This window comes from Xiphophorus couchianus, chromosome 9, assembly GCF_001444195.1.
Source record: "Xiphophorus couchianus chromosome 9, X_couchianus-1.0, whole genome shotgun sequence".
NCBI classification, from domain to species: domain Eukaryota; kingdom Metazoa; phylum Chordata; class Actinopteri; order Cyprinodontiformes; family Poeciliidae; genus Xiphophorus; species Xiphophorus couchianus.
This window is the reverse complement of record NC_040236.1, coordinates 26,634,309-26,654,088: the sequence shown is the minus strand read 5'-3', so window position 1 is coordinate 26,654,088 and position 19,780 is coordinate 26,634,309. Positions and strand designations below refer to the sequence as shown.

General features: G+C 39.8%; 1 protein-coding gene across 8 annotated transcripts in view; it reads left to right on the top strand.

Annotated features, from left to right (window-relative positions):
* The window catches only part of mcf2l2 (MCF.2 cell line derived transforming sequence-like 2), a 123,164-nt gene that overhangs the window by 50,828 nt on the left and 52,556 nt on the right, over positions 1-19,780 (top strand). For all 8 annotated transcript variants that reach the window (XM_028027315.1, XM_028027309.1, XM_028027313.1 and 5 more), the window contains exons 17-21: positions 2,371-2,486; positions 4,002-4,071; positions 8,847-8,939; positions 10,408-10,500; positions 11,307-11,429. In XM_028027315.1, the coding sequence (XP_027883116.1) occupies positions 2,371-2,486; positions 4,002-4,071; positions 8,847-8,939; positions 10,408-10,500; positions 11,307-11,429 (495 nt within the window). The remainder of the gene's footprint in view (positions 1-2,370; positions 2,487-4,001; positions 4,072-8,846; positions 8,940-10,407; positions 10,501-11,306; positions 11,430-19,780) is intronic.

Below are 19,780 nucleotides of genomic sequence, written 5' to 3'. Positions count from 1 at the left end.
ATACTGGGAGATTGAGTGCTGGAATAAAAGACCTGGGCTGATGATCTAACTGATTGCAGTTGTGAGTAGTTGGAGCAGGAGCCAGGATGAGGAGAGGGAAAGAGAAAGTGACACAGGAGCGCGAGACTGAATCAGTCTGTGGTTGCTTTACTTTCATGTGGTTCGTCCCGAATATGAAGCTTCGAACTTCACCGCTTGCTCCATCAACACAGGCCTCGATACATGCTTCTTAAAAATCCTCCTGGATATACACACGCTTCAAAGCCTCGGCACAGAAGACACATCACCTATAAATATATAAAAACTCCCCATACAATAGTCTCATTGATTGGCAAAAGGATCTTACTGTTGTATTAAAGCAAATAGTGAAATTTGTTAAAAATAAATGTAAATGGTCAAAATGTTGTAAATTGCATATTAAATATTACGATTTGTTAAGATTCAGGTTTATTAAGAAATAAATGTTTATTCAATCCTTTAATCTTCAAAATTTGGCTGAAATTAAACCTTCCTGATTGAAGCTGCAATAACCTCCTGATTATGGCAAAGGATTAATGAAAACTTTGAAAATGTTATTTAAAATTATTGTCTATTAGAGAAAGTTTGAAACTTCTATAGACCCTCATGGAAGATAATTCAATAATTCAAAAAACAATATAAAATCAAGAAAATTATGGACAATCCTGGGCATCGTACTCATATGTAAATTAGGGTAAAACGTTTAGTCATGGTGTCACATTAGATTTGTCATGCGGCCACGCCCACTGGCCAGCGGTCTAAGTAATGGACTGCCAACTCCTTTATCTCTGGTTAAAGTTTCGTGTTGATTTTGTCAACATAAAACTTTTTGAGTTTTAAGTGTTGTTGCAGACCAGGGATCAGTGACCTTGTAGGAGATAAGACAATTTAATTTTCATGGTGAATAAACAAACTTTCAAGCCTGGCTACACCTGATGGACATGCATAAAAAGTCAGTATATTGATATCTTTAGATCCACCATGCCTTGTGAGTAAAACTTGCTAAATTTCTAGCCTATCAATTAAAACCTCTAGTAGGAACATGGGTAAAAGAGAGGTTAAGGTAGGTATTGGGAAGCTTAATAAATTTTATAAAATTTCATACCTCCGTAGCAAAGTAAGGTAGATGAAGAGGATGTTCTGAAAATTGTATAGAGCACTGTGGAGTGATTTCTACTGCAAATTTTATGTTGCGTTCACATCCTTGTATGTGCAAAATTAAGTGGGTTTTTGTGTATGTTTAGGCCTCCAAAAAGCCGCTTGAATTTGGAAGCTCACTACAATAGCGTCACTCACCCATCCGACTCCCTCCACACTCAGATAGCAAGCTGGCAACAGTTGAAAGGATCAGTTAGGAATGTGCTGGAACAAGTCCCACAGCAACTCCAAACTAATAACTTCCAGTAGCTAACATCCACTGCTATTTTCCTCTATAAGCAACCCTACTGTAGGACTAGCCTGGCCATTTGCAAACTTCGGCCCATGTCCCTCTTGAAAATGAGATTTAGATCTCAACAGGGTTTACCTGGTTAAATAAAGGAAATACAATAAAAAAATTGCCTTCCTGTGCAATTCTGCTTGATTGTAGTCTGCCTGTTGTTTTGAAACTACAAAAGAGTCCCCACCTCCAGGAAGCAATTGTTTTAAAGTAGACAAGGGTCTGGACCCTCTGGATGAAGCAACTAGCGTAGAACAAGGAGCTGGTTTTTACCAGGCTATTTCAGGCCAGAAGTTTTGGCTCAGGTCAGTATCTCCCAGTCTACCCAACACCTAAAGAATACCTTAAATGTTATTCCAACAAAGGGAGATTCTTGACTTTTACATTTGTTAGAGAGATTGATGGAAAACCTAATTTGCCTTCATTGACTACTTTTTCCTTCATTTTGTTCTGTTTATCTCTGTACCTGTCCACCAGGGTCTGTCCCTCTCCACCACATAGTGGACAGACAGTGGAGCACCTTCTCACATAGGCTGCTCCAGCTCCGCTGTCGTAGGGACAGATACAGGAAATCCTTCCTGCCACATGCCATCTCACTGTACAATAAAGGCTAAATCATTGTTCTGCACTAATCAGTCCAATTTTGGACAACTGCACTGTGGCACACTTGCTGTACATATATTTACATATACATACTGTATCTGCATTTTTTTGAATCTTTGCAAGGTCTGCTCTAAGCTGCTTTTTATATTGACAGCATGTTATATTTTATTTTTATTTTGTCTACAATTGCTACTCAGTGGTGGTTGTTGTGTGTCTTGTCTCTATGCTGCTGTAACTGCGAAATAATTTCCCTGCTGGGATGAATAAAGTAATTCTATTCTATTCTATTCTATTCTATACCTGCTCCACAGGGCTATGTTGCTGAGCTGAATAACTCGGGGCTTTGCCATCTCATCCCCCCCACGCTAGAGAATAAGCAAGACGTGCTGTTTGGCAACCTGCCAGAAATATATGATTTTCATAACAAGTAGGTCAAATTTTTTGTTGTCTGTCTTTGTGTCGTTATATTCTGATGTAAGTAGAATATAAGTAGAAGAAGTAGAGGGTTGTTAACACAAATCACAGGGAAGACAAGGAAACCATTTATTTGGTTAGTACGACATGTTATGTTATGTGTGATTTTGTATGTGCTTGTGCTTTAAAAATGGTCAGGCAGCTAGGAAGCAGCTTATCTTGCAAATTTATGATGGAAATGTTTTGTGAATATGGCTTGAGTACATTACTTTATCACTGTCTACACTCATTTATCCTTGTAGAAGAGTACAATGCCCATCTCCAGTAGTTATTGAGCAAGAAGGGGGTTCACTATAAATAGATGACCAGTCCATTACAGGGCAATACAGATGTTCAAAAGAAAAAACAAACATGCATGCACTCACCTCTAAGGACAATTGACAGTGACCAATTATTGCAAGATCTGAAATGTCCAAATCAGACCCATAGATGGTTTTGTAAAAAAATATGTAAAATGTACTTATTAACTGTCAAGTGAAAATTATCTGGAATGGCCTTTTCTATGATAGTTTTTTACCTTGGAGCTGACAACATTTTAATACGGTGTATTCACACCAGACTTGTTTAGTCATTTTAATCAACCTCCAGTTCATTTGCCTAGAAAATACTATTTATTTGAGGAGCGCAATTGAACTCTGATGCGGACTAAAAAAGTGAACTCTTGTCCGCCTACAAACCTCAGTCTCTGTTTGGTTGAAGTGAACTCTGGTGCAGTTCGAATGTATATGTAAATGCCAATCAGACTGAATACTGCTACAAAAGCAGGAAGTGGACTACAGCAACGGGCATTTTGGGTAAATGCCACCAAAACAAGTGGTGGTCTTGTGGTCTTTTGCTAAAGACAAAAGAGAAACCTACAACCACTAAAATCTGACACCACTCCATTTTTGTCCTTATTTTATGAAAAAGAATGTTGCGTTCAATGTTTTTTGAGTTGTTTCCTTCAGTAGTTCTTGGTGATGTGCCACCACAGGCGAGGGCGTGAACAGGTTGCTCAATGGGTTTGGCTCATTTAACACATGCAGTGAGAAAGTGAACCACAGCAGCTGAAAATTTTACAACATTTGCAACTTTAATTGCCAGTCAAACTGAGTCTACCAGACTATCAGGTGGAAAAATACCCCTATTCTCCCATCTGTCAATAGAGACAGCAACAAGGATCATGATAATAGTGGAAGTATTTTATAAGCACACATAGCCAGGACAAAGTAATGAATGAATGAATGTGCAACAGGTTTAGGTTTAGATAAGTTAAACCAGATAAAACTTATTTGGAGAACTGCTTTAAAATGATTATTTCTGAGACTGTTAAGTCAACCTCAACATCCTCTGTTTAAAACTAGCTTTTAGAAAGTTTTTTAACTGTGCAAATGTGATTCTGATTTGCAGCATATGGATTCATGAAGATTGGTCTGATAAGAGCCTGTGGAATAGCAGGAATTTAGTTTGGACTGTTTTTTATCTGCAGAACATTCCTCATGGAGCTGGAGAACTGTGCAGAGAATCCAGAACTGGTTGGAACCTGTTTTTTGAAGAGGGTGAGTAGATGAACAGATTCAAACACTGCAGCGATAGATTTGGCATGGGAGATTTGATTACATATAGAAGCATAAACTGGAACCAGACGAACATTCCTATGCACCATGAAAAGGAATGTGGGCAAACTTTGCCCATGTGGGCAAACTTCAGGTATGCCCACATGGCATACCTGAAGTTGAGATGTGTGATATATGTTTGGAGAAACGGGACATTTGGAAGACAAAGGAAGGATCGGATTTTATTTTAATTCAGAGATGGACTAAAATGGGTGAAGTAACTGTCTATGGGGTGCTGTTTGTAAAGTTCCAGTCAAAAATTAACATCAAAAAGCCAGGTGATTTGTGATAGACTGTGTCCATCCATCCATCGTCTTTTCCATCAGTAACTAGATTGCATCTCGGTAGTTAGAGAAAGAAGTTATTAATGGGATAAGTCAGCTGTTATCATCAGTTGAATTTGCATATTAACTAGCTACATATTTAGCTTAGAAATAAATATTAGCCTCAAACTAAATATTTAGATCACTATTGAGAACTTAGCATCAATGTTTCGCTTATGTAATTATTAATAATTATGATGAATAATGTATTATTAATTTCATGAATAATACATCTTCTTTCAACAACCAACTGTGTTTTTTCCAGTGTCAATCACCCAAATATAATCAATATAAATCCTCCCCAACCCAAACAATACTACTCAATGTCCCTTCAATACAGCATCACACTGGCTGGTTATTATAAATGAAAGGATGTGAAGAGGAATCGTGCATGCGTGCACGTCCAACTGATCAAGATGCAAATTAAAAACTTGCAGAGTTTCCTTCACCTTTAACAAAATCAGTCAGAATGCTCACCCTTTTTTCCAGTAAAGGCATACATGACACATGAAAATATATTGAAGGCAAATAACTCACTTTTATAGAAGCTCTGCTTCTTCCAATGTTCAAGTCCACAAACATTCTGGAAGCTTCCCGCACTGCTGAGCTGAAGCATTACTTCCAGTAACAAAAATATTCAAATCCAGTTTACTCAAAATAACCTAGTCTTGTACCTTTCTCAGGCCAAACATGTACATTACTCACATTACTTGAGTTGAATAAACAGTTTAGTGAGTCTTAAATAAAGCATACAAACCTAATTTAAGAAAGAATAGGTATTAGAGTGAATAAACTGCTGGCATAAATGATTCACTTCAGTTTTTGCTCTTGTTACCTCTTCATCATTGTTTCTTTTTCTCTCCATGTGTACATCATTTCGGCTTAAAACAGGACGAGGTGTTTTAATTGTATTACAAATACCTGGGAGTTGTAATCGGCAACAGACTGGACTGGGCATCTAACACTGACGCTGTGTGCAGGAAGGGGATGAGCAGACTCTATTTTTTAAGGAAACTGAGATCCTTCAATGTGTGCAGCAAGATGTTGGAGACCTTTTATCACAGTGTTGTTGCCGGTGCCATCTTCTTTGCTGCTGTGTGTTGGGGAAGCAGCATCAGAGCCAGCGACTCTAATAGACTAGACAAAATCATCAGGAAAGCTGGCTCTGTACTGGGACTAAGGCTGGAGTCCCTGGAAACTGTGGTGGAGAGGAGGACACTGAAGAAGGTTCTGTCTATTATGGACAATAAACAGCACCCTCTCCACCACATAGTGGACAGACAGCAGAGCACCTTCTCACATAGGCTGCTCCAGCTCCACTGTCGTAGGGACAGATACAGGGAATCCTTCCTGCCACATGCCATCTCACTGTACAATAAAAGCTAAATCATTGTTCTGCACTAATCAGTCCAATTTCGCACAATGCACTGTGGCACACTTGCTGTACATATATTTACATATACAGGTAAAAGCCAGTAAATTAGAATATTTTGAAAAACTTGATTTATTTCAGTAATTGCATTCAAAAGGTGTAACTTGTACATTATATTTATTCATTGCACACAGACTGATGCATTCAAATGTTTATTACATTTAATTTTGATGATTTGAAGTGGCAACAAATGAAAATCCAAAATTCCGTGTGTCACAAAATTAGAATATTGTGTAAGGGTTAAATTTTGAAGACACCTGGTGCCACAAACTAATCAGCTGATTAACTCAAAACACCTGCAAAGGGCTTTAAATGGTCTTTCAGTCCAGTTCTGAAGCCTACACAAACATGGGGAAGACTTCAGATTTGACAGCTGTCCAAAAGGCGACCATTGACACATTGCACAAGGAGGGAAAGATACAAAAGGTTATTGCTGAAGAGGCTGGCTGTTCTCAGAGCTCTGTGTCCAAACACATTAATAGAGAGGCAAAGGGAAGGAAAAACTGTGGTCAGAAAAAGTGTACAAGCGATAGGGATCACCGCGCCCTAGTCAAGATTGTGAAAAAAAACCCATTCAAAAATGTGGGGGAGATTCACAAGGAGTGGACAGCTGCTGGAGTCAGTGCTTCAAGATCCACCACCAAGAGACGCTTGAAAGACATGGGTTTCAACTGCCGCATACCTCGTGTCAAGCCACTGTTGACCAAGAAACAGCGCGAAAAGCGTCTCACCTGGGTCATGTTTTCTGACGAAAGCAAATTTTGCATTTCCTTTGGAAATCGAGGTCCCAGAGTCTGGAGGAAGACAGGAGAGGCACAGGATCCACGTTGCCTGAAGTCTAGTGTAAAGTTTCCACCATCAGTGATGGTTTGGGGTGCCATGTCATCTGCTGGTGTCGGCCCACTCTGTTTCCTGAGATCCAGGGTCAACGCAGACGTCTACCAGCAAGTTTTAGAGCACTTCATGCTTCCTGCTGCTGACCTGCTCTATGGAGATGGAGATTTCAGGTTCCAACAGGACTTGGCGCCTGCACACAGCGCAAAATCTACCCGTGCCTGGTTTACGGACCATGGTATTTCTGTTCTAAATTGGCCAGCCAACTCCCTTGACCTTAGCCCCATAGAAAATCTGTGGGGTATTGTGAAAAGGAAGATGTAGAATGCCAGACCCAAAAACGCAGAAGAGTTGAAGGCCACTATCAGAGCAACCTGGGCTCTCATAACACCTGAGCAGTGCCAGAAACTCATCGACTCCATGCCACGCCGCATTAATGCAGTAATTGAGGCAAAAGGAGCTCCAACCAAGTATTGAGTATTGTACATGCTCATATTTTTCATTTTCATACTTTTCAGTTGGCCAACATTTCTAAAAAATCCCTTTTTTGTATTAGCCTTAAGTAATATTCTAATTTTGTGACACACGGAATTTTGGATTTTCATTTGTTGCCACTTCAAATCATCAAAATTAAATGAAATAAACATTTGAATGCATCAGTCTGTGTGCAATGAATAAATATAATGTACAAGTTACACCTTTTGAATGCAATTACTGAAATAAATCAAGTTTTTCAAATTATTCTAATTTACTGGCTTTTACCTGTACATACTGTTTCTGCATTTTTGAATCCTTGCAAGGACTGCTCTAAGCTGATTTTTATATTGACAGCATGTTATATTTTATCTTGTCTACATTGCTACTCAGTGGTGGTTGTTGTGTGTCTTGTCTCTATGCTGCTGTAACTGCGAAATAATTTCCCTGCTGGGATGAATAAAGTAATTCTATTCTATTCTATTCTATTCTAATGAGAATGCAGATGCTTACCAATAGTTCTACAGCAACTGCAACAGTCACTGCGCTAGCTAGATCATCAGCATGCATTTATTTAAAGGCTTGCAAAATCAAGCTTTTGTTTTGATAGTCCACTTCCAATTATTAGCAAGTGAATTTGCATATAAGTTAAATATTTAGTTTGGAGGGAAATCTTTAGTTTGAAGTTAAATATTTGGTTTGCTAGCTACATATCTTAGTTTAGAGCTAAATATTTAGTTTGTAAACATAACTTGATGAGTCTGCTGGGTTTCTTTAGACAGAAAAGTTCTGAGCTCATTTGAATAATAAACTGAGCTTCATGCACTGCTTGACAACTAGGATTGATTAGAATGTATTTAAGATTGAATTTAAATGACTGGAGGCCACATTTGTTGTGAATTGGTACTATAGAAATAAACTGAATTCAATTAAACTGAATATTTAACTTAGTAATTACATATTTAGTTTGAAACTGGCGTGAAGTCTTGGTGTAAATTCAAACTGGAAGACTCTTCAGCCTCACCTGTATCATCCAGTTGCTGCGTTACGTTCATCGCCGCCAACCTATCAACACCGGACCATGCCCAGTCACGACCAATCATCGATCAAGCTCCCGCTTATAATGACCTTCATCCATGGCATTATTTGCTATCCAACTACGCTTAACCCACCTCCGCTCCTTCTCCACCTCCATTCTCCCAGCTCTTCAGGCTTCTATCCTTTCTCTGACCTCCACCAACAGTGTACGGGCCCTGGGAGGAAGACATCCCTAATCAGCATCGGGAATACTCATCCAATCTAATTGCAATTCACAGCACAATGTCTTCTGCCGGGCTGAGCGCCAAAGAACTTTAATCCATTTATGTCAATGAACTTTTTTAATTGCTGTTTTTCTCCGTCTGAGTCTCCGCAGATTGAATTATATATGAACGAAAAACATGGTGAAAATATGACATAAAAAAATGTTAATTTTTTTTCTCTTATGACTAAATAGACCATATTATTGCTGTTAATATTTGGCTGTGTAACTTTACAAACAGCACCCCATAGTTGTCAGTGTCTAAAGTAAAGCCTCATAAAACATAGAGTAGTCAACTGGTCCCGAACATATGAATGAAGTGCTGCTGTTCACTCTGACATGTCTGTGTTGTCAGAAAGAAGAGCTTCAGGTGTATGAGAAGTACTGCCAGAATAAACCCCGCTCTGAGGTGGTGTGGCGGCAGTGTGGAGACAGCCTCTTCTTTCAGGTAAAACGCACTGGACTTTACTATAACTTAGAAAAAGGTGTTTGGATGAAGATTACCATTTGCTGCATTAACAAACAACCTAATTTCTTTTTATAAAGATGCAACATTCAGTTTTTCCCCCCAGAAAACTATTTAAGCCTGGTGTTCGGGGCACCGAGGAGGCCCATCGTGTTTTTGTATTAAAAGAAAGTTGACAGGAAATGTATAAATATTAATGGGTAATTATGTTACAGGATGACATTTTCAAAAATACTCAAACCCACAACTATAGTCATAAAAACAGCAAATAAAAAAAATACAATTAAAGTAAATATCAATTATTTGTACTTCTGTTAAATGCAAATTAAGTCACCACCTCCTTCAGGTCCCCCATTCCATCAGGGGCCACATAAATGCTAATATATTAATATAGCCCACAGTATAAAAAAATATGCATTTGTTATGTGAGAATATCAATCTGATTTATTAAATCTGATTTAATGGCTTCAGCACAGATCGTTTAACATTTTAATTTAAGATTTTAAGGAACTTGCAAGTTTGTTTTGTAAAAGTTCAATGAACAATTTTCATAGTTTCGTTACCAAGTTAAATCTTTGAGTTTGAGCTCTATTTGTTAATAAATATATCTTAGTAAACTACAATTGTCACTGATAGATTTTAAGGTTAAGACAATTAAACTAAATCCTCTCAGACTTCATTAAATCCACGTTGAAATGCTGTTAGTGGTGCTGATGTTCTTGGCAGCAAGAAGGGCCCCTAAATTAAATTCTGCTCAAGGTCTCATACAACCTGGGACCAGCCCTGCAAGAGCTAAATCCGCTGCACTGCGCATCTCTCTGCTGGATACACAGGAACAAATGGGAAATTTAATTTATGTGGCTTTAGTAGCTCTTGCATTTTGTGTGTATTGAGTTTATAATAAGCACCACAGAGACTGTTCTGGTTGCCTGAGTTTCATGGGACCTACTTGCAGCGGACTGCAAGTAGGTAAAGGATTTGATATGGTGCAGTTTGAATAATAATAATAATAATATGATGATGATGATTATAATAGCAATAATAATAATTATCATCATCATCAACATAATCATAATCATAAATAAGACCAGCATGCTGAGTGACTACAAGGCGATCACGAATGCTGCTCCTCCATGGGGTTAGCCACCAGTCTAACTAATGGACACATAAACACAGCGCAGCCTGTGTGAAATGTAGACGTATGCTGCACATAATTCTTTGTTCACAAAGATATATAATTTTTTCACTGCATGCTTAACACACACATCTAAAAGCGCGACTATAGCTTATCGGTTGACATTGAGCTGCACAAGCAGAGCGAGCGCGGAGGCTTTTAAACGTGACTCATACCTTGATGAAGAATCCTCCAAAGAAACATGAGTCCTCACAGCGGTACAATACAAGACATATTCCTAAGTCTGATGAAGACCTTTGTCCTTATTGACAACAGGAGTGTCAGAAGAAACTGGACCATAAACTGTCCCTGGATGCCTACCTGCTGAAGCCTGTACAGAGGATCACCAAATACCAGCTTATGCTTAAGGTACAAACAGACAGAATTGGTAATCCAGTACTTGTTCTCTCTTTGGACATAAGGACACTTCACCAATTTTTGCTAAATAATTAGCTATGAGTTTGATCAGGCATTAAACCCATGCTCAGATTGTTCAGAAGTACTTTTCTTGGAGGTTGTATTCACATTCTAGCCCCTACTCTTTGAGTATAGCCTTCACTATTTGGTCTGACAGTTCTTTACAACTCAGACAGACAAAGACACATACCCAATTAGCTGTCAAAAAAGTCATCTTTTTCTCAGCTACCACATCTGTTTAGCCATGGTTCGTAGTTTATTTCATAGCTCTTTGATGAACCATGAAGGGATTATTGTTGTTAAATACAGTTTCCAGTGATGTACTTCTTTCACAACTGGACAGTACAGTATGGATTACAACTGCAGGACTACTCAAAAATATGTTTTTAAAGAACAGTGGGGAAAAAACTGGATCTGACAAGAATGTAAGTGAGTTTACAAAAATGCCTGACTGGTACTTTGAAAAATTGTTTACATCACAGATCCATCCTGGGAAGAACTCTTGTCTGATAAGAGACATGGTTCACAGGAAATCATTCCAAAGGGTCATTGAATGCAGCGTGATGGAAAGTTCTTTTCGTACTCATGATAAAAAGCAAGAAGGTTGGAATTCTTACTCCAAACTGCTGAGGTCCACAGTTTTCCTCCGTGAACTCAAACAACCCACTGAATGGCATGGTTTTAAAACCAGATGCCCCAAATAAAACTAGCAGAGTTGTGTTATTTCCTGAATTGACTACTTATTTCATGTCTGACAGGAAATGTTAAAATGCAGTAAGGGAGAGGGGATGGCTGAGCTGGAGGAGGCCTTAGCTACCATGCTGGACATTGTCAAGTCTGTCAATGACTCCATGCATCAAATAGCCATCACTGGATTTGAGGTGAGTAAAAAGAATATGGACAGATGGATGAATTATGGAAACAGAATGTGTGCATATCGCTTCTACTAAAGGAGCGTTTATTTCAGAACAAGAGCGTAGTCATACTTTCCACAATGAAACAAAAATGTTTAATGTAATGAGACAAATGATAAAATATTTTAAAATGAATTTTAATGAACAATGTGTGTACAGACAGACCCATTCAGTGAATAAGTATTATTTAAAAGTCCATTTATTTCAGGATATTTATCATTTAATGAAACAAATTATGTAGCGTAATTACACACAGATGTTTTCAAGCCTTTATTTCTGTTGATGATAATTTCCTATACATTTTGTAAAATTCAGCTAGACTTAAAGCAGAACTCACAATATACTCCAGGGGGATCTGTCACAGGAATCAGGTAAAACAGTGGTCCCCAACCACCAGGCCGCGGACCGGTACGGGCCTCGCAAGAAATGATGAACTACTTCTGGATCTTTTATTATGAAAATCCTACACCGGATTTTACCGGTTACGTCTTGCGCGTCAAAATTGAGCCAACTTGCAGCAGAATGAGTAACAAAACAACATCGGAGTACAGTGAACCCTTGCTATTTCGCGGTTCACCTTTTGCGGTCTCGCTGCTTCACGAATTTGCATCATGCATTGTGTTCTGCATTCTGATTGGCTAAACAGTCTCTCCGCTTCTTCTCTACCTGTGTGTCAACAACGTTGCGGTTTAATATGTACACGTACATAAAACAACTTGCCATATATAACATAAACGATGGTGGCATGTCGGTTTATAAGAATCGTTTTGCCCAGAAGAAAAAAGAGCGACAACAACTACCGATAACTATGTTCTTCTCTCCAAAAAACACACCTGAGCCCCTGCCCTTTTATTTATCCTTGATGCCCCTAGTGCCCTTTTTGAGTTTGTTTGTTTTTTTGAAAAAAATTTTATTTTTATCTTTTATTTTTCATCTGTATGTCAGAAGGAATGATTGTGCCCCTCAGCAATAATATTTAGCTAAATATAATAATTTAGTAAAAATAAACTAGTCTGGCTGCCCTCAGTCTAATAATGACTCTCAGAACCTCCATGTTGTTCAGACACCGGGTCCATGGTGAGGATGGACCCGGTGTTCCATATCAAATTATGGGCAAGAATATTTTTTTATACACTGGTTTGTGAATAAAAACGTAGGTCTGATGCTGACGTTAGAAAAACTGTTTCTATTTATATTTTTATAATCGTCCTTGCAATAGCGGGCCATCCTGATATAAGACATGGTACCGACTGTCAGACAAATTCTGGGGTGTTTTGTGTGTCTCTACTTATTTCCGAGCCCAATTAAGTAATTTCACGTTCAAAAACAAGCCCCCAAAACACAGCAACCCATGACTCATTAAATTTGCAAGCAACTTTAAAGAAGAAACCAGCATAAAGTTGCTTATAATAATCAGACAGAAACTCAAAATAGTTCTGGTTTTTTCAAAAACAAGATGCACATGTCTCTCCTCTCTCCATTATTTACGTTTCTGTCATTGCTGACACTGTCGCATAGAAACGGCTGTCGCTCCCCAAGAGTCTTAGAGGAAATAAAATTAAATTACAAATATATTTGAAAAAGCAATGCGTTAAATTACCAGTTACTGAAAAAAGTAGCGCGTTGCAAAGTAACGCGTTACTGATATTGCTGCTCTTTGAACAATCTTGAATTAATTTGAGGTACAAAAATATTTAATTTCCGTTTGGGATCAATAACTTATCTTTGAATTTGAATTGAGTTTGAATTTACAATGAACTTTATTGTAAAATCATAAAGTCATGATTTCCACTAGTGATTATTGTATGCTTCCACAAACTAGCTCTCATGAACTCCTTTTCTCCGCAGACACGTTTCCAAAGCAGTCTATTCTTATTTCACATCATTCATTACCTCTGGTTATGTTGTGATACTTCATGATGTTCTTCGCTTTGCTTTATTGGCATGAAATATCAGTCATTATAAAAAGAATGTACATCCTTGTTCATGTATTGGGTTTTAATGGGAAAATTATGAGATTGTTTAATCAGGTTGTAATTTTATGTATCCACATTTAACCTCAATTGTACAATACTACGGAGCCTCTAGGGTACATGGGGATTTTTTTTCTTTGGCATTACCTTGCGTTACCTCACAAAACTTTTACGTTACCTCGCAATAATGTACTGATTAGTTCATGCGGCATATTTAAATACGTTAAGCCTTTCTTATGGTGGCCATCGTACTTTATACTATAATATAAGGCTTTTGTAAGGTTTTTCCATGCATGCTATTATCTTGTTGTGAAATATCTGAAGTTTTATATCTTTTTCTTCAGGATAGAAAGGCACCACAAACCTATGATATAAACAGAAACTTTCTGTTAGACGGAAAGAAATAAAAAAATACATCGAAACTATTTGGACTATTTCTGAGTTATTATCGTGGGGTAATGAGACAGGTTTGATTGTCTCTATTGTGCTGGTAGTCTGAATGGTTTAAAGGGCCATTTTCATGTGCAGTTCCATCTCAACTTTACAGAGACATAAACATGCAGTGAATAAATCGAGTTTCAGTCAGTTTTTTGCACCAAAGAGTTAATAATAATAAACACGTTTTCACTGAGGCTCTGTAAGAGCCATATGAATGAAATAAGTAATTATATGACAGGAGCACACGGCTTTGACACTCCGGTGGTGGGTGTGTCGATGTGGGCGTGATTGTCATCGAATATGAATGGGAAGGTTACTGGCATGCTGGCTTTTTGTGTATGAGGAAGTGGATGCGCGGGGTGGTCATAGTTTCTATTGACTGTATAGTGCCATTGATTGTTGGCACTTGTGCATTGTTTGGCCCGGTCAGTCTGTGTCGCAGTCCTTGTAAAGTTTGAAGCATGATAATCAAAATGGATTAAATCGATAATTGTGACTGAACAAAGAAGTGGCCTGGAGTTGATTGATACACGCGTCAGGCAGATGAGATTCCCCAAATTAACCCAGTTAAGCACATTTAGACTCTTTAAATGTGAATATATTTGAAATGTTAAATTGACATTCGTGACTGTATACAAAATAGACCAGCAAATAATGCAGCAAGTATATTGCGAGGGAACGCAAAAGAAAAATAAACTCCCCATGTTCCCTCCAGGATCCGTACAATACCACCATTCCTACACTGTCGGTCTCTAAAGGGATCCACGATTAGTTAACATATTGGCCAAAATATGTTGTAACTCTTGTGCTAACTAAAAAAATTGCTGCTTATGATACATAAAAACTCATAATTATTTTTAAAAATTACATCTATCGTAATATCTTTTTTATCCACATAGGTTGCCATTTTTTCACCTGGACAATTCATGCACATGTACAAAATGCACCAAACTCTGGTACAATTTTGTCCATTCTGTACTGGAATATACAGAGTAAACACAGGAAGGCTAACTTCACCCGAGTTGTTGTTTGTCATTATGTTTGACTGGTGTAAATTTAGGCAATACCACACTACGTCACTGTTTTCTGTTATTAAAAAGGAGTCACTTTTGTGCTCTCAACATTTCTCTCTAGAAGACTAAGTCATTTGTACAAGCAAAACTGATGAAGGATCTCACAGGTGGTCGCTACCCTGGCAAACTAAAACCGAATACTATGCCGCAATGGTGGTAGACGTTCGCCCCATAATCGGCAGGTTGTTGGTTCCATCCCGGCTCCACATGCCTCTGTAAGTTTATTCTGTCCTTGGGCTAGAAACTTCACCCACCTTGCCTGCTGGTGGGGGTCAGAGGGCCCGGTGGCGCCGGTGCATGGCAGACTTGCTTCTGGCAGACTGCCCCAGCTGTGGCTACTATTAGGTAGCTTGCTGCCATTAGCGTGTGAGTGTGTGCGTGAATGGGTGAATGGCACTATACAAGTACAAAACCATTTACCATCCACAAACGCCTAAACCCTGCCACCAGATAGTGAGCAAAAGAAACTGGAAGAAACACCAAAGACAGGCAGCGCTGGGAGGTCTTTTAAATGATAACAAATGTGAAAACATGAACCCAACACAAGATTGAAGACCCGACCTGACAGAAAGCATGTTAACTACTAACTGATCATAGAGTCCCACCTGTTTCATTCATTAAGCTGAAGGTTGCAGCAGCACAAACTCTTTCCTCTGTTTGGTACTTATCTTTATTGCCTCTTGTGATTTCTACATTCTCATCAATTTCAACAGGTTCTGGTTCAAATTGAAAAGGCTTAGCGTTACTCATCGCCGTTTTGGCTGGACAAAACTAGTGCAGTTGAACATAGCATTTGTCATTTACCCAAAATGCATTGCAACATAAACAACATGGCAATGTCCATGTGACAATATTTTACTTAAATTTCTATAATGGAATAGAATAGAATAGAAGTACTTTATTCATCCCAGCAGGGAAATTACTTCGCAGTTACAGCATAGAGACAAGACACAATAACAACTACCACTGAGTAGTAGTTGTAGATAAAATAAAAATAAAATATAAAATGCTATAAATTGTAAAAAAAAATATGAAATGCTGTTAATATAAAAAGCAACTTAAGAGCAGTCCTTGCAAAGATAAAAAAAATACAGATATGTATATGTAAATATATGTACAGCAAGTGTGCCACAGTGCAGTTGTGCAAAATTGGACTGATTAGTGCAGAACAATGATTTAGCTTTTATTGTACAGTGAGATGGCATGTGGCAGGAAGGATTCCCTGTATCTGTCCCTACGACAGCGGAGCTGGAGCAGCCTATGTGAGAAGGTGCTCCGCTGTCTGTCCACTATGTGGTGGAGAGGGTGCTGTTTATTGTCCATAATAGACAGAACCTTCTTCAGTGTCCTCCTCTCCACCACAGTTTCCAGGGACTCCAGCATTAGTCCCAGTACAGAGCCAGCTTTCCTGATGATTTTGTCCAGTCTATTAGAGTCGCTGGCTCTGATGCTGCTTCCCCAACACACAGCAGCAAAGAAGATGGCACCGGCAACAACACTGTGATAAAAGGTCTCCAATATCTTGCTGCACACTTTGAAGGATCTCAGCTTCCTTAAAATATAGAGTCTGCTCATCCCCTTCCTGCACACAGCGTCAGTGTTAGATGCCCAGTCCAGTCTGTTGCCGATTACAACTCCCAATTATTTCTAATCCTCCACCTTCTCCACCACTTCCCCTTTAATCTTCAGTGGCCTACACCCGACAACAGCTGAGTCATCAGAAAACTTCTGTAGGTGACATGACTCAGAGTTGTACTGGAAATCAGTGGTGTACAGGGTGAAGAGAAAGGGAGAAAGCACAGTTCCCTGTGGAGCTCCTACGTCACTGACCACCACATCAGACAGGACACTGCCCAGACGGACAAACTGTGGCCTGCCTGTCAAGTAGTCAGTAACCCAGGAGATCACTGAGTCGTTGACACCCATCCTCCGCAGCTTCTCACCCAGTAGCAGAGGCTGGATGGTGTTGAAGGCACTGGAGAAATCAAAGACTATGATTCTCACAGTGTCTCCTCCACCATCCAGGTGCAAAAGTGCTCATTGCAGCAGGAAGATGACGGCATCGTCAACTCCTAAGTGGGGCTGGTAGGCAAATTGCAGGGGGTCTAGAAACGTCCTCACCCTAGGCCTCAGCTGGGCCAGGACCAGTCTCTCCATGACCTTCATCACATGAGATGTGAGAGCAACTGGTCTGTAGTCCTCTGGGTCGGCTGGCCTTGGCTTCTTGGGAACAGGAACCACATGTGATGTCTTCCACCGCAGCGGGACTCTCTCCAGCCTCAAGCTCAGGTTGTACATGTGTGCCAGTACAGGGGACAGCTGGCCGGAGCAGGTCTTCAGGATCCGTGGTGCAATGCCATCAGGTCCTGCAGCCTTCCCCTGGTGTAATCACTCCAACTGTCTCTTAACCTGGCCTGTAGTCACCGTTAGCTGGGGGTAGGTGTTGTTGTCTGCAGTGGAGATGGGGGAGGAGGGGGAATGGGGGGCTGAAGGAGAGGTGGTGTGCAGGAGAATGCCGGTAGGTGGTTTGAACAACTTGGGGCAGTGTGGATGTGTGGTAGGGAAGTGGATGTGTGGTAGGGGAGTAGCAGGAGGTGAGCTAAACCTGTTGAAAAACTGGTTAAACTGGTTTGCTCTATCCAGGCTCCCAGATGTCTGTGTGTCCTTCCCCTTCAACCCAGCGATTTGCTTCAATCCTTTCCGCACATCTTTCACACTGTTCTGCTCGAGTTTGGACTCAAGCTTCCTCCTGTAGTTGTCCTTGCATGTCCTCAGTGTCTCTCTGAGTTCACGCTGGACTCTCCTCTGCTCCTCCTTATCTCCAGACCTGAAAGCCATCTTCTCTTTGTTTAGAAGTGCCTTCAGGGTCACTGGTAAATCCAGGGTTTGTTGTTGGAGAAGCAGCGCACGGTCCGGGCTGGAATGACAGTGTCCTCACAGAATCTGATGTAGTCCGTGATGCAGTCAGACATGTTGTCGATGTCCTCCCCATGAGGCCCACAGAGCACATCCCAGTCTGTCGAACCAAAGCAGTCCTGCAGTGCCTCAGCTGCCTCCTGTGTCCACCTCCTCACCGTCCTGATGCGCACAGGCTGCCTACTCACTCGAGGGACATACTTGGGAGTCATCCTTACCAAGATGTGGTCCGACCTGCCAAGGGGGGGGCAGGGCTGTGGCGCTGTATGCATCTTTGGCATTAGCATACAGGAGATCCAGCATTTTGTTTTCCCTGGTGGGACAGTCAACATACTGCTGGAAGTTGTGTAGAGTTTTGTCCAATGAGGCATGGTTAAAGTCACCTGTGATGACCATGAAGGCGTCCTGGTGTTGAGTCTGGAGTTTGGCTGCGGTGGAGCTGATGACGTCACAGGCCACCGCTGCATCAGCTGATGGGGGAATGTAAACAGCGATCAAAATGGCAGACGTAAACTCCCTCGGTAAATAATACGGCCGCATTCCTACAGCCAGAAGTTCAATGTCCGGGCTACAAATCTGTTCCTTCACGTTAACATGACAGGTGTTATGCCCAGAAATGCATGCCTGCCGAGAATTGCATCCCCTGTCGCGGGAGCGCGCATCTTTCTAAACTCTCGCATTTTAATGAGGAAACGGACTGAAATATGACCAAAGACGAAACTTTTAAAGATATTCGTAACAATATCACGTTTCTTAAACATGTCAGCCTTAAAACGGTGGGTTTTATATCGCACATTAATTGAAATAAATACGGTTTTTACACATTTATTGAGACAAATGAGTCGAACGTTTTTCAGTCCGTGTCTGAAGAAAATGCTCTCCGCATTTGGTTTGAAATTTCCCGATTTTTCTTTTAACATCATATTAGCTTAAAGTATTACAAAACAGAGGCCCATTATGTAGAACATTTTATATCATGCTTAACTGTCTAGCATATTAATGTAGGGGGGATGATTTTAATTTCTGAGCCTGCCAATATTTGTATCCCCTGTCTATTGTTGATATGAAACGTATAGCAGTTGCACAGAGAATAAGTGTCATTACGTAGAAAAGGTGAAGTCCCTCTTAACTCCTCATTTCTTCAAGTTAGCAGAGGGATGCATTTTCTGGCATAGCAAATGTTACCTTGCCAATACATGTAGGCCTTATATATTTTCCACAAATATAATTCTACTGATACAAAATGTATACCAGCAGTTCATAAAACAAGTGTGATTGTATAGAAAAAGTAATTTCACTCTTGACTCTTTATTTCTCCATGTAAGCAGGGGATGCATGTACAGCAAAGCCTATTATTAGCCTGCCAAAATATGCATGGCCTCTCCATGTTCTTCAAATATTATCCTATCGATATAAAACCCATACCAGTAATTCATAGAACATCTCTGATTATGTAGAAAAGGTGAAATCCCTCTTTAATTCTTTGTTTATCCAAGTTAGCAGGGGATGCATTTTTTGGCAATATGGATGTCGAGCCTGCCAAAATATGCATGCCCTACCTATTTTCCTCAAATTTTATCCTATTGCTTTGAAATTCATACCAGCAGTTCATACAGCTACTCTGATTATGTAGAAAAAGTTATTTCACTCTAAACTCTTTATTTATCCAAGTTAGCAGGGGATGCATTTTGTGGCAATATGGATGTCGAGCCTGCCAAAATATGCATGCCCTACCTATTTTCCTCAAATTTTATCCTATTGCTTTGAAATTCATACCAGCAGTTCATACAGCTACTCTGATTATGTAGAAAAAGTTATTTCACTCTAAACTCTTTATTTATCCAAGTTAGCAGGGGATGCATTTTGTGGCAATATGGATGTCGAGCCTGCCAAAATATGCATGCCCTACCTATTTTCC